Source organism: Aspergillus pseudonomiae, assembly GCF_009193645.1.
Source record: "Aspergillus pseudonomiae strain CBS 119388 unplaced genomic scaffold BDV37scaffold_34, whole genome shotgun sequence".
NCBI lineage: Eukaryota > Fungi > Ascomycota > Eurotiomycetes > Eurotiales > Aspergillaceae > Aspergillus > Aspergillus pseudonomiae.
The window spans coordinates 72,234-85,023 of NW_022476026.1; the positions used below are offsets into that span (position 1 = coordinate 72,234).

Consider the following 12,790-nt stretch of genomic DNA (forward strand, 5'->3'; position numbering starts at 1 on the left):
ACCTTCCTTCAACCACGCTGGTGGGTCGGAAATCCATCTCATCGGTCCGCCGTCGCCTTTGGCCCACGTGTAAATTACACCCGAGTTACGGTACGGAACCCGTCCATGTTGACCGAGGATCGAGGAGGGTCATAACTGGTATAGTAGAGGTATAGTCAAGAACAACCCAAATCAATTCTTTATATTTGCTCAAGTGTCCACACTATCTACATTTCAAATGTTGGGTATTCAGCGATTAAATCTTCCCTTGTCAACGGAGCGCCCAAAATTCAGATACGAGAACAAAACGCCCAAACACCGCCACCACCGTACGGTAAACTGAACAGATAAAGACTTGTCAGAAGCAGACGTATCTGCTACGTTAGATATCCTTCCGGCTCTCTTCGCTGTAAGGTGTCCCTGGACCAGAGCTAGCCATGTCCCAGCTATTGCTGTCGTCGCTGTGCCGGCGCCGGCGCTCTTCACCGCGCTGCCGCATGGCGTCTCGAATCTTTGAACTAACTTGCTCAAAGCCATCACTTGAGGTAAGCTGGCTGAGTGGCTTCAGTTGTTGCCCAGAAGAACCAGGCCGACCCCCAAATGAGCTACTGCGGCTGCGACTACGGCTTGAGGGCCGGGTGGAGAAGAAGCCGATGTTTGCAAGGTTATGGAATGACTCATTCCGGGGAAGAGGCTCTTGTGAGATGGAGCCTCGCTCAAAGTCTGTAGTGGTAGTTCTCCTAATCTCTGGAACCGGGACAGGCTCACCATCGGCCTTTTCAGCCGGCTTATTGATCTCGCGGAAAGGATCGGTGACGATCCTCGCAGCATCAAAGTCAGGGAACAGCTCCGGTCCCAATGTGTTGATGGCATCGGTAACTTGTTGGGCAAGGGCTGCACGCTTCTGGCGAAGTTTCACCAGAGAGTTGGCCGAGGATGGATTCAAGGACAACACGAGTGGCCTCAGGGATTTCAGTATATCCATGCCAACCTCTCCGATGCGAAGGGCCGCAAAAGTGATAGTAGGGAACAGAACCATGCCAATGGGCACAATCAACCACAGCGGCATCCACTCTGGGACAGTGTTTTGGATCCGATTATGGTAGGCCCATATGGTGAAAACCACCGTATAGAACGCGTAGAGAGCTGGGGCAAACGCAAGGGCAACGAGGAGTTTCCAGGTTGCCATAACATCTCGCCCCTGTAGCTTGACTGTAGAGGCAGCTAATGCTTCTTGAGATTTCTGTTTGGAGATGACCTTGGTTGTAATAAAAACAGGGGTGAAGAGGAGCAAGCCAGGCAGTGTTCCAATCGTTAGAAGAGATAATTTGATTAGGCGAGAGATCAAAGTGAAAATGACTTTGATGAAAGAAAACCTCGCATATCCAACCTGATGGTCGCGTATTCCCAAAAGACGTAACTCTCGGTTATACTCTGCAATAGACTTTCGCAGATGCACGATTCGCGGGTCGTCTTTAAAATGCGTATATCCTTTCACAAGGCGGCGGTTGAGTTCAACAACCATGGGGAGCGGGAGCTTCTTCCCTTTGGTATTGTACAAGCGACGGGCAGCTTGAATAACCTAAGGATTCATTAGCGGCAGATATCATAACTTGAGCGAATAATCACCCACCATTAACGTCTCGTAGTCAGGACTCGTCACAGTAACCGCAACCAGGCCCTGATATATGGTGTCCAAGACAGCACCAACAGCTTCTCTTTTTTCTCCTCTTTTAAATTGCTCGACTATCTCCCGTGGGATTTCGATGGGATTTCCGAACTCAATAACTGCACGCGAGCGGAACTTATGGGCGTGGAAATAGTTCATTCCACAGGGCACAATCTTCAAGCCACAATCTGGATTATCCGCCAACGTACCAAGAGCCATCAAAGCAACACCAGCTAAGTAAGGTTAGACAAAGGACAAGGTTCGCAGGGTTGAATCAACAGAAATACCTTTTAACGGAAGCAAGTTTGTACGATCATGACTACCACCCTCGGGGAAAATACCAACACATCCTCCAGCATTGAGTCTAGCAAATACTGCTTCATACACAGCTGTTTGGTCCACATGAGGGGACACCTTGAATTTGGAGCCCTTGAATTTGGGTTCCGTATCTGACGCATCCCCAATGAGTTGCCCATCATCCGTAATGTCTTTCCTCCCAGTGAGCTGATAGAGGGGGTCCTTAGCTTTGAACGGCTTCTTTAGGATTAACTCTGCCGGCCCGCGGATTTCAGCGATAGTCGCACTATGTGAAGTACCATTGATGGTAGGGAGAGCTATTGTTCCGTCCTTCTCAAAACCTACCCCTTCAAAATCGGTATCTACTCCGCGAATCAAAGTGGGTTGGTTGATAGGATCGGGCATATAAATTGTGCCCTGGCCCGGTTTCATATTGTCCATTGCTCTGGCAACAGGTACAGTACCTATAGACCTGGCCAACAAGCCGATGAATTTGCGACGGAACGATTTTTCTGCGATGAGCCATGAAATTCGGCGGCGAGCTTCACTGCGCATTACACGCATCAGGATCAACGAATCCACAAACTAATGGTGCCAGATAATTAGCCAGCTTGCACACCGCAGACTAAAGTGACATCGACCAGACAGTCCTACCTGATTCGCATGAGGAGCTGCAACTAAGATCATTGGGCCTTTTCTAGGTATTTTCCAGGAGCCGCGCGGATGTACCTCCCGAAAGAAGAGGTCTACGAGAACGGAAAAAAGCCATAGAACCAGGTCATACAGCCACCCGATCAACGGTGGAATATACGGTTGCTTGGCCATGATGCCGTTCGAGGGTTTGGTGGTGATCCTATCTGCTGAGAGGAAAGGCTGGTACCCCGGTTGGCTAGAAGCAAAGGTCAGGTAGGTAGTTATAGCTCAGTGGTGTTATTCTTTGACAAGATGACGAGCGCGCGTGATTGCGATCGAGCGAGACATGAACTGCTACCAGCCTGTCTGTGATGCAAACACAGTGAAGTTAGCTTTCAAGAGATCATCAGCAATGGAGAGGCCGAATGTCTACCTGGGGTTTTCACAGTGTAACGAACCCTTCCGGACTGATTGTGCAGATTGTGTCAAGTCTGTTCATGTGTCCAGAAAGCACATGTTGGGGTGGGAAGAAAAGTTGAGAGTTCAACCAGAGCCATGTGACAGAGGCCTTGGCTCCATGGATGACATGGATCTGGAGTACTACGGAGAGTACTAGTAAATGCTGGGTGGGGGTGGAAAAAAATGAGGTAAACCCATTGTAATTTAAACGGTCCGACCGCAACTCCAGTTAAATGTCAGAACAGTAAAGCTACAGGAAAGTTTATGTCATTTCCGTGTCGCAGGTTCTAGAACCACGTACCATTTGACGGGTTGACTTATACATGTACCAGGTCACACCACAGCAATATATCCCGAATGTCACCTATAGGAGATCAGGGAATTACTAGTAGCGCATAAAGACGCTGCACCGGTTGTAGAAGGTGAGGATCTGTTATGAGTATTAGCGGAATCTATACATAACCACGGGACATGAGTCGACCTACCGGAATTTGTGGGGTAAGGGTCGAGGAACCTCAATCTGGTTTATTCTCAAAAAAAAGCACTTCATTACTCAGTCGCAGGAGTATTCGGAGTATCTAAGTAGTAGAAGTGGTAAAGTACATACTAGTATTATGTCCCGAATCTTTTTTTTCCCCTTTATTTGTCCTTTGTTCGGGACTTCGGGTTGAAACAATACTTCCATAATAGCCTACCGTAGTTACCTTAGCTTCTTCGGTACCTCGAGTCAGAAGTCCATCTGTACAGTCATCAAGCCTAGAACCTTCTGATCTCCAGTTCCGTCCAATTGTAAATAATTACATACGTACTCAAAAGGTAGAATACATCTCAGTTGATAACCTCAGGTCCAAACTTCGGTAGCATAATATCCATGGAAGGTAGGCTAGAAAGAGTAGATAGGTAGTCATGACCGGATCGTAGACTGTTCTAATCAAATTGACGATGAGAATGCGCATTAGGTATTATGGGGTATATCACAAGGTATTCAAGTGAGATCTAATCTGTGTCTTAGAATTGCATGACAGATTTCCATAGTAACTATTGTAAATAGTTCTGGGATACCAAGTATGATCATTGATGCTATGGTCTTAGGTTCCGAGAGCCTCTTCCATCTCCTGTTTTTTTTTTCCCCCTGGGTTTCTCCACCTGACATCAGCCCCGCGGAGGAGAAAAAAGTGACCCCAACTCTTTTTCTCGTCCTTATCACCGTCACTAGACCCCCAAGTCTAAAGTAGATTATACTGAACGGACTAACTTTGAATTTTTGTTTTGTTTTTTTCTTTTTTTTTCTTTTTTGCTATCACCCCAAACAGACGACGACGTCCGGCGATCCACTTTCCATTCCTACATACACCCACCGCTCCAGGTTGCAGCGTGGCGATTGCCTACGTGAAGCGGGTCTAATCCATTATCCACCTCCCAGTACCTGAGTTGATATACCCTTACGAGTTGCTAGGGTCTAATACGGCTTGACTACCTATACCCACTAGTGTCATCTTCCTGGTCTATTTTTCTTTTCTTTTCTTTTCTTTTTTTTTATCAATCAGTATCGAACAGGCCGCATCGACCAACATTTCGCCCTTTGCCGATTCAAAGTTTCAACGATATCAATTGACAAGATATTTTGTCTTCACTACCCTAGCCTATAGCTGCAGGGTACTAGTTCTCAACCGATATCAATCAGAATCGGTGACGATCAGTCTCCTACACTTTGCACGATATTCTGTGGTTAAGGCTACTGGTCACATACTGGAATTGCTAACGGAACGGATTGGGTAAAGATGTCGATCAAGTATGTGAATGACCCCTCACAACTCCAACTTTCATAAGTCTTCGTCATTGTTGGTACATACTTCGCACTCCCAGATATTCTTGACCTCCGAGCATGTATATGGCATGACCCTATACAAATTTATTTTTCTTGATCTCTTCCCACTTGGCTTCAGCCCCCACTTTTTTAGTCCTTACGGGCAATTGTCCCTATATCGTTTCTGCCCAATTTAGAGAGGTGAAGGAATAAGATAAGATATGGGATTGATTCTAACCTACTCTGTCGAGCAGCTGGGTGATGCTACATGAGCATGAAGGCTTTGTCCGTCTTCCTCATGAGCATTTGATATATACGTCCCCACCGCGCACTTGCCTTTCTCTAAAACCACTCGACTCATATAAAGGCAAGGATGCCATATCATTGCAAAGTGATTCAGGCCGAATTTATCTTACGAATCATCGGGTACTTTCCCCTCATATCGGTTTCGCTTTGGACATGGTTTTTTGGTGACCTCTTGCATATCTTTACCTGAGCTTACAGAGTAAATTCATTTTAGGTCGTATATATACCTGCTAAGAAGTCCAATGACTTCCAATCATTCTCTGCACCTCTTCTTCACATGCATGATACTCATGTATCAGCCCCCCTTTTTGGTGCAAATGTGTGGCAGTCTCTTGTCCAGCCGGTACCTGGTGGAGGGATACCCTCGTCATTGCCCGCATTACTGTTGAAGGTGACTTTCAAGGAGGGAGGCGCGTTCGACTATCATAACAAATTCGAAGAGATCAAAGAACGCCTACGAGTGGCTCTTGAGAATACTCGGCAAAGTAGCCGAGGTGTTGGGAATGTTGATATGTCTACTGTTCATCTGGACCAATTGCCCGCTTACTCCGGCCCAGTACATGATTCGACTGGCGCTAACCATGACAATCAGCATTCTCCATTAAGCTCTCAGGACAGACGTGCTACTTCAGAATCGTCTCCAATGGGACCGCCGCCAGGCTACGAAGAAGTTCAGCAGCAGAGTGTCGCTGATGAGCTCGAAGAAAGGTTACGTCGTGCTAGCTGAGAAATATATTAATCCCTGGGCCTAAATAGACGCATTTTTGCTTCGATATATCTCATCCTTCCTTTCTCTTTCAATGAATCATAATGACTATCGACAACCCGTTCTTGTACAGTACACCTGATTGCTAAAGGCCCAATCTGGTACCTAGTGTGTTCAAACACCATTGACTTTTCTGTTTTTTCTTTTCTTTTCTTTTTCCTGACCAGGATCGGAGAGCCTATTCTTAAGACATATATTAGCGAATATACAATTTTAGTCATTTGTAGCAACTAGAAAGGCTCAGTATCAGATTGTTATTTCTTAAAAAATAGGATTACTGCATTGGTCAATCCCCTACCGAAGCGTCGGCCAATCACGTGTGCGATAATTGAACATTCGCCGGCGGCCGGACTGTTCCGATTTTCCTGGACGGCAGAGCCAAAGCTTCGTAAAACCATCAACCTCATCAACCTCGCTCGTCGCTGCCGCTTGCACCCCCCACATTTTGGAACCCCGGCCCTCCAATCCCCTCAATTGATACTTCCACGCAGATCAAAATGGGTATCTCCGACTTTTTCTCCGACATCATCTCCTCCTTCAGCCTCCCCGAGGCCCAGGCTGAGGCTCCCGCTGAGAACGTTGAGCAGTCCAGCAGTCAGGAGACCGAGACCGAGGAGAAGCCTGCTGTGACCGAAGAGTCGAGCGAAGAGACCGCCGAGAAGACTGAGGAGTCCGCCGAGGAGACTCCTGAGGAGCCTGCCGAGGAGGAGCCCGAGCAGGAGGAGGAGGAAGAAGAGGAAGAGGAAGAGGAAGAAGAAGAGGAGCCTGAGGACATCAAGCCCCAGCTCGAGGAGGGTGAGTCGCTTGTTTGGATTAGATCTCGTGTCTTCATCTTCGCATTGTTAGATTGTCATGTTGCGCGGCAATGTCACGATTCGGCCAACACACGCCTGATCTCCATTTGTCCGCATTGCACATGCCATTGACACAAACCCATCTTTTGTCATCCTAATCTCACGTCTCATATGTGCGGTGACTAACGTTGGCGGTATTAGAATGTGCCAACTCCGCTCAGTGCGCCCCATACAAGCACCACTTCGATGAGTGCGTCGAGCGTGTCACTCAGCAGCAGGAGGACGCCGACTACAAGGGCCCCAAGGAGGACTGCGTTGAGGAGTGTAAGTGCCTTCTTCTCTATTCTCTATTACTTTGGGACTTTTACTCTGGCGGATGTGCCAACCATACATGTCCACGCATCGAATGCCCCAAAAGTAATCATTATAACGAAACTGACATCCCCCCCTCCAGTCTTCCACCTTGCCCACTGCGCTTCCGAGTGCGCCGCTCCCAAGCTCTGGAAGTCCCTCAAATAAGCGTCTCGCCCCGGGACAATTCCCGCCACGTTTCTCTTATGGTTCAATGACAACGAGTTTAACGATGGCGCATCATGTATGGACCATCCGGATGAGATACGAAGGGGGAGCTGTGGAGGGAACTCACAGAATACAAAACGTCATGGCGGCTGGCTGTTTCCGCTTGTCGGCCTCAAGTGTCTCGCATAGAATGGGAATAGACTCCTCTCCAATGTGGGATTTGTGTTAAGCGGAGAATGGGGGAATGACATCCTTCGCTGTGTATGTACAGATAGCTGGGTAATTGCATGTTTGTGAACTGTGCTTCTTAATTTTCCTTGTGTTTAGAACGAATGGCCTTTGTCTCTTAGACTGCTACTACTGCTACCTTCGGTTTCCACTGGGCTTTGTCAGAAACGGGCTCGCACAAGGTTTATACCACGCGTACTCTTTCTCGTTGAGGCCCTCAAACCCTAGGCCATATACATGACAATTATATACACATCTCCTAAGTCCAAACGACAACAACCGGTATAACAAAAAAATGCCTGGTTTAACCCAGGAAGTTCCTTCCTGCTAACTATTGTTTTTTGGACCAAAACCTAAAACCAAACTTCGACTCGGTCTCAGGTGCAGGGGTATCATTCCCCGCAAGACCGGTATCAGTATACTCACGACCCTCCAGATCAACCCCTCTATCCACATCCAATCTTCGACGTCTGACATTCCTCCCAAACAGTCCAATCGAGACCGGAAACGGCACCGCAACACAAGCAATAACCGCCGAGAAGATCAGCGCATTTCTCATGTTCTCCGGCGGGTCAGCGTCACGGCCTGCCTTGAGTGCATCCTGGGCTAGAATGAAGACGGCCCCGAGGAGCTGGCCGCCCGTCCAGCAGATTGTGCTCCCGATCTCGGGGGAGAACGGATACGTGATCTCAACGAGATACTCCAGGACGACGGGGAGGAGGGCGAAGGAGGAGGCACCGAGAAGGGCGCAGACGACGTAGGCCGGGGCGATGCCCGCCGGGCTGGATGGGGCGAAGATCAGACCGATGTAGCAGGCTCCTACGATGGGGACTAGGATGCGGATGGTGACCAGGTAGTGTTTCCAGCGGTCTGTGATTGGGGAGACGATGGCGGAGCTGATTAGACCGACGATGATGAGGACGCCGCCTGCGATCCCGGCTTCGGTTTCAGTAAAGGCATAGGGGGCGAGGATCTGGTTGAGGAGGGAGGAGACGCTGTTGAAGAAGCCGACATAGACTGAGAAGGGGATGAGGATGAGCCAGAACTCTAGCGTCTTGAAAAGTTGGGCTATTGCTGGGAGGAGAGGCGTGCGGGTTGTTGCTGAGGATGCACTGGGTGGTGTCGGGGGTTTTGCTGGGAGAATAAAGGAGGGAATGGCGGCGATTGTTGCCTGTAATTTTTACATTGGGCCTTGTTAGAAGAAAGGAGGACATTCAATGATAGGTTTGATGTTTTCGTCTTTCTTCTTCTCCATTGGGATTACACTTACAATGACGGAGATCCACAGAACCATATCGGGAACCTCGCTGGGCTTCGTCGCCCAGAAGGAATCGATTAGCTGGCCCAGAGCTGCTCCCAATGGATTGGCTAATGTGGCCACGGCCGTGGCACTGGTGCGCCCTTGGTCCGAGAACCATAGGTCGCTGTACCGTGTGGGAGCGCTGAGACAGAACGGCTGAGCCAAACCGATAAGGATCTGCCCGAACATGGCAACACCAAACATGCCTCCACGGGCTTTGGTGCCTGCATATCGAATCCAATTTCCTACCAACAGGAGGGTGGAAGTGATGATAATGGCTGGTTTGGGGCCACCTTTATTGAGCGTGAAAATGACGACACTGGCATGTATGGTACATATCGTCAGTTGCATGTCACGGTGGAATACGAATGTAGGAAGACGCACGGGCTAGCGGCACAGAAGGCAAACAGATATCCTGTACTCATCCAATTGATTGCGCTTTCGGAGACGCCAAAATGCTGAGAGGCAGTGGTGGATATGGCGGAGAAGGTTAACCACTGTGATATGAGATTTTAGTCCATGGCGCTGCTTCTTCTTATGCAAAGGCTACGGTGTAATCGCACTGGTGATTACGAGATTGGGGATCACATACATCCCAGCTGACCACAATGTTCAATAACACCAACTGGGCCAGTCCCAAGAAGCGACGCTTGTAGACCTTATAGCCAGGCCCCGAGGGTGGGAAATCCGATGGAGTTGAGGTATGGTGTGCATCTTGTGATCTGGAGGCCATGATGGGAAAGGCTAGTTGGTTCTATTATACATAATTCCTCTATAAGATGGAAGAAAGTGGTCCTTCGCAATCAGATATAAGTCGGTATTCTTAAAGAACCGGAGGGCGCCGTTGCGAATGACCCGACAGGGGTTACAGCGCACATGGGGCATGATTCAACATTAGTCAAAAGTACCCCAGAGATGGAAGAACCTAGGTTTAGTCTCTGAGCTAGGGCACCGAGAACAATCGTATCAAGTCAGCCTCGCCCATTATTGGGGCTCCATCAGCCCGAGGCTTGAGAAGCGAAGACCGACTGCGGGGTTTGAGCATTCGTTTAAATTAAAGAAGCCCGATAATTGGGTGCAGATACTTGCAGAGTACATTGCAGGAGCTGACAAGCGAGAATTCAATGTAACCTTTTGCTTGTCTATCTCTCGTCAGGTGAATCTCCATCACATGATGAGGGAGCATCTGATCTGTGGATGGATTTGGATTGGAGTGGATTTTCGTATGGAAAGGAAAGTTGAACCAGTGAACGAGCTGGAGCATTTCTCCCCAGGTTTGGAGATGGTCCCAGGCAACTTAATGTATGGCCGTCCAATCATCATCCCGTATCGCCAGTCGGATTTTAATTGCACTGAGTGTTTCACAATCCATGGCTCATCACAGATCAATTTCCGAAGGACTATTTTAAGCCTTCCCAATCCGAAGATCTTTCTATCGAGCAAAGCCTCAGAAAATATTAACAACAACCTTCCAGACGGTACTGACTGACCTACAGCGAACCCAACATGCCTCCAACGGACATTATACGTCACTTTCTGGAGATCAGGGTTGCAGGAGGGCACGGAAGATCAATCTGATTGCTCGGAGACCTGCGCGATCTCTATCAACTTTCGATTTGTTGGTGGTGACAAGAATTGTGCCGGGTTTACCTTTCTCACACCCATTCAGAAGGTTCTAATGAAAATTACAAGAAAATAAGAGAAAGAAAAAGACAGGTTTGTATATCATTGCTATCATCCATGCTCTCTCCAATGCCGGTGATGGTTGAAATGCGATCATTATCATCGCTTCTCTGTAATTTTGTTTTTCTAATATTACAACTCCAGTAATTTCTTCATGGTCCATCCATGTCCAATGCTGACATACATTGCATTGGATCTATCGAAATTGCTTTTTGGTTTCCCTCTACTTCTTTTCTTGCCTTCGCTAGTGGCGCTGAAGATTTAAAAAGTGTCCTATAATGGTTCGTGTCCACTGGCTGGGTGGCTGAGCATCGACACTCTTTACGGAGTAGTTTGCAGATCGTCTCGACTCCATCCTCGCTTTCAACTTTGTCTCCCCCAACCATCTTTCCTTTCCTCCCTTTATTACTCCGCCGGTTCGTCTCGTTCTATTCCTGTCCTTGCTCCTGTCCCTCCTTTAACTGGAAACTCTGTTTCACTTCGCCTCCCTCTACCGCGTGTCTGAATCTCGGCCACCTCCTGTAACAATAAACACGGAGTGCCCCCTTCAGGATGTATACTGTCTAGGACTCTTTCTTGCGACGACCTTCGATCACTAGTCCATCCCGCATAATTTCCCTCGCCGATTTATCTGCATACTTGTATCCACAATGAGTGGTTTCGACCTACGATCCAGTCAATCGTCCTATGGCGATCCAAGGCATTTTTCCGGTGCCTCCTTTGGCGCTCCACAACCTCCCCCAACGAAGGTTCTCATGGACGGATACCATGGCGCTCCCAACCTGAAAAATGTGGAAACTCCGCGCTATAATCCAGTAAGTGGTTCTTAAAGCCCCCATGACAAGTCCTCCATTTACCGACGCCTTTGCTCGCCCATAGTTGAACACAACGCATCCAAGAAGTTCGGCTTTACTCAACGGCAATGATCCCGTGACGATGTATTTGTTGACCGAAACCGCTATGGGCGACAGCGTGCATTATGAGGTCCTGTCTCTGGAGGAGGTTGAAGGCCTGAAGAAAGAGTCTAAGTTCCTTTCGGGTCGCTTGGAGGCTGCCAAACGGAAATTGGCTTTGGAGACGAAACTTCGCGATGCAGCCATGTCCCTCAGCCGGCTATATAATTCAAAGAGCGCCAGGTCAAGCGAGGAATATGATGTGGGAGGTTCTCCGAAATCCAACCGGAGTCGCAGGAGCATGTTCGGTCGCAATGGCGCTTCAAGTACGCTCGACAAAACGGATGGGGAGTTAGCAGTGAGCACGCGGAAGTGCGAGGAGCTTTCGCAGGAAGTCTGGAACCTGGAGAGCAGAGTTCAGGTGATTCAAAAACGATTACTGGAGCATACTGCTGGCGTCCTACAGATGACACATAAAGGGTTAAAAAAATATCCGAAGAACAATGTGCCCAATACCCCTGAGAGCCTCTCCAGCCATAACCCCCGTGGTAGCATCGACGACTTCGACGATAGGAGCCTATACAAAACGTCAGATCATCTGAACGAGCTCAGCGGGCATGGGCCTCAAGGGCCAGATCCTTTGGCCCATTTGAGTCAACCGGCAGTCGGCCTCGATACGATCCAAAATACCGAGAAAAAACTGGAGATGCTAAGTGGGCAGATGCATGATATGATTCTACAGTCCAATCCCAACAGTGACTTCGCCCCGGTTCCACAACTCTCGGCAGAGGGATCCATGCTCAACCCTACCGCAACTATTGAAGCTTACATGGTATACATTGAAAGCGGGCTCGGTGCACTCGCGACTCACTCCAATAGCACCGCCGCTACCAGAAGTATGGACAACGGGAGCGATCAACAGCTAGCAGAGGTCAACTCTCGACTATACCAGATTGTGAACGAGTCGGGCTTGCCGCGCTCGCGGACCCTTCCACCACCACCTGCTATATCTAACGGAGGTCTTGAGGAGCACCTTTCATACCTGAACGAGGGGATCGACGGCCTCCATGAGCGCTTGGGAGGGCTGCTTGAGCAGAAGGGCATCCTTACTACTCAAATTCAACAGCAGCGGGAGCTCAACTCCAAATCAGACGCGGAAAGGGATGCGCATATCGCCGACCTGGTCGAGCAGTTGGCTCGTGTGCGTAAGGAGCTCGACTTGGCGGAGCGAGAAGGAGAACAGTCCAAAGATGTGCTGGAACACACGATGGAGCAACTGGAGGCTGCACGCCGGGAATTGTCAGATCAACAACACCGGGCCATCCCAGAAGCCAATTCGGAAGCCATCGCATCTGAAAAAGAAGCTCGCACGCGTGCAGATGCCGAGGTGTCTCGTCTGCAAACCGTCGTAAAAGAGCTTCAACAGGAGAGAGATGCCCTTGCTGAAGCTCATGAGG

At 48.9% G+C, this 12,790-nt stretch overlaps 4 protein-coding genes across 4 annotated transcripts; 2 read left to right on the top strand and 2 right to left on the bottom strand.

Moving 5' to 3' along the window:
• Positions 1-361: 361 nt before the first annotated feature.
• BDV37DRAFT_283215 (putative glycerol-3-phosphate acyltransferase Sct1) lies at positions 362-2,770 on the bottom strand (the record flags this gene model as incomplete). Its single annotated transcript, XM_032087247.1, has 4 exons — positions 362-1,561; positions 1,613-1,881; positions 1,936-2,530; positions 2,600-2,770. The coding sequence occupies 4 exons, from the start codon at positions 2,768-2,770 to the stop codon at positions 362-364; spliced, it is 2,235 nt and encodes a 744-aa protein (XP_031941270.1).
• Positions 2,771-4,211: 1,441 nt separating this feature from the next.
• Positions 4,212-6,142, top strand: BDV37DRAFT_248387 (uncharacterized protein). Its single transcript, XM_032081990.1, has 3 exons — positions 4,212-4,829; positions 5,099-5,270; positions 5,365-6,142. Exons 1-3 carry the CDS (start codon positions 4,819-4,821, stop codon positions 5,875-5,877), a joined length of 696 nt encoding a protein of 231 aa, XP_031941271.1. The 5' UTR covers positions 4,212-4,818; the 3' UTR covers positions 5,878-6,142.
• Positions 6,143-6,413: 271 nt separating this feature from the next.
• BDV37DRAFT_283217 (cytochrome b-c1 complex subunit 6 family protein) lies at positions 6,414-7,229 on the top strand (the record flags this gene model as incomplete). The annotated part of the gene is made up of 3 exons (XM_032087248.1): positions 6,414-6,711; positions 6,912-7,034; positions 7,165-7,229. The coding sequence occupies 3 exons, from the start codon at positions 6,414-6,416 to the stop codon at positions 7,227-7,229; spliced, it is 486 nt and encodes a 161-aa protein (XP_031941272.1).
• On the bottom strand, positions 7,147-9,709 carry BDV37DRAFT_120778 (putative cell surface receptor/MFS transporter (FLVCR)). Its single transcript, XM_032078572.1, has 4 exons — positions 9,350-9,709; positions 9,142-9,254; positions 8,728-9,076; positions 7,147-8,628 (listed from the first exon to the last, which is right to left on the bottom strand). The coding sequence occupies exons 1-4, from the start codon at positions 9,488-9,490 to the stop codon at positions 7,789-7,791; spliced, it is 1,443 nt and encodes a 480-aa protein (XP_031941273.1). The 5' UTR covers positions 9,491-9,709; the 3' UTR covers positions 7,147-7,788.
• Positions 9,710-12,790: the final 3,081 nt, after the last annotated feature.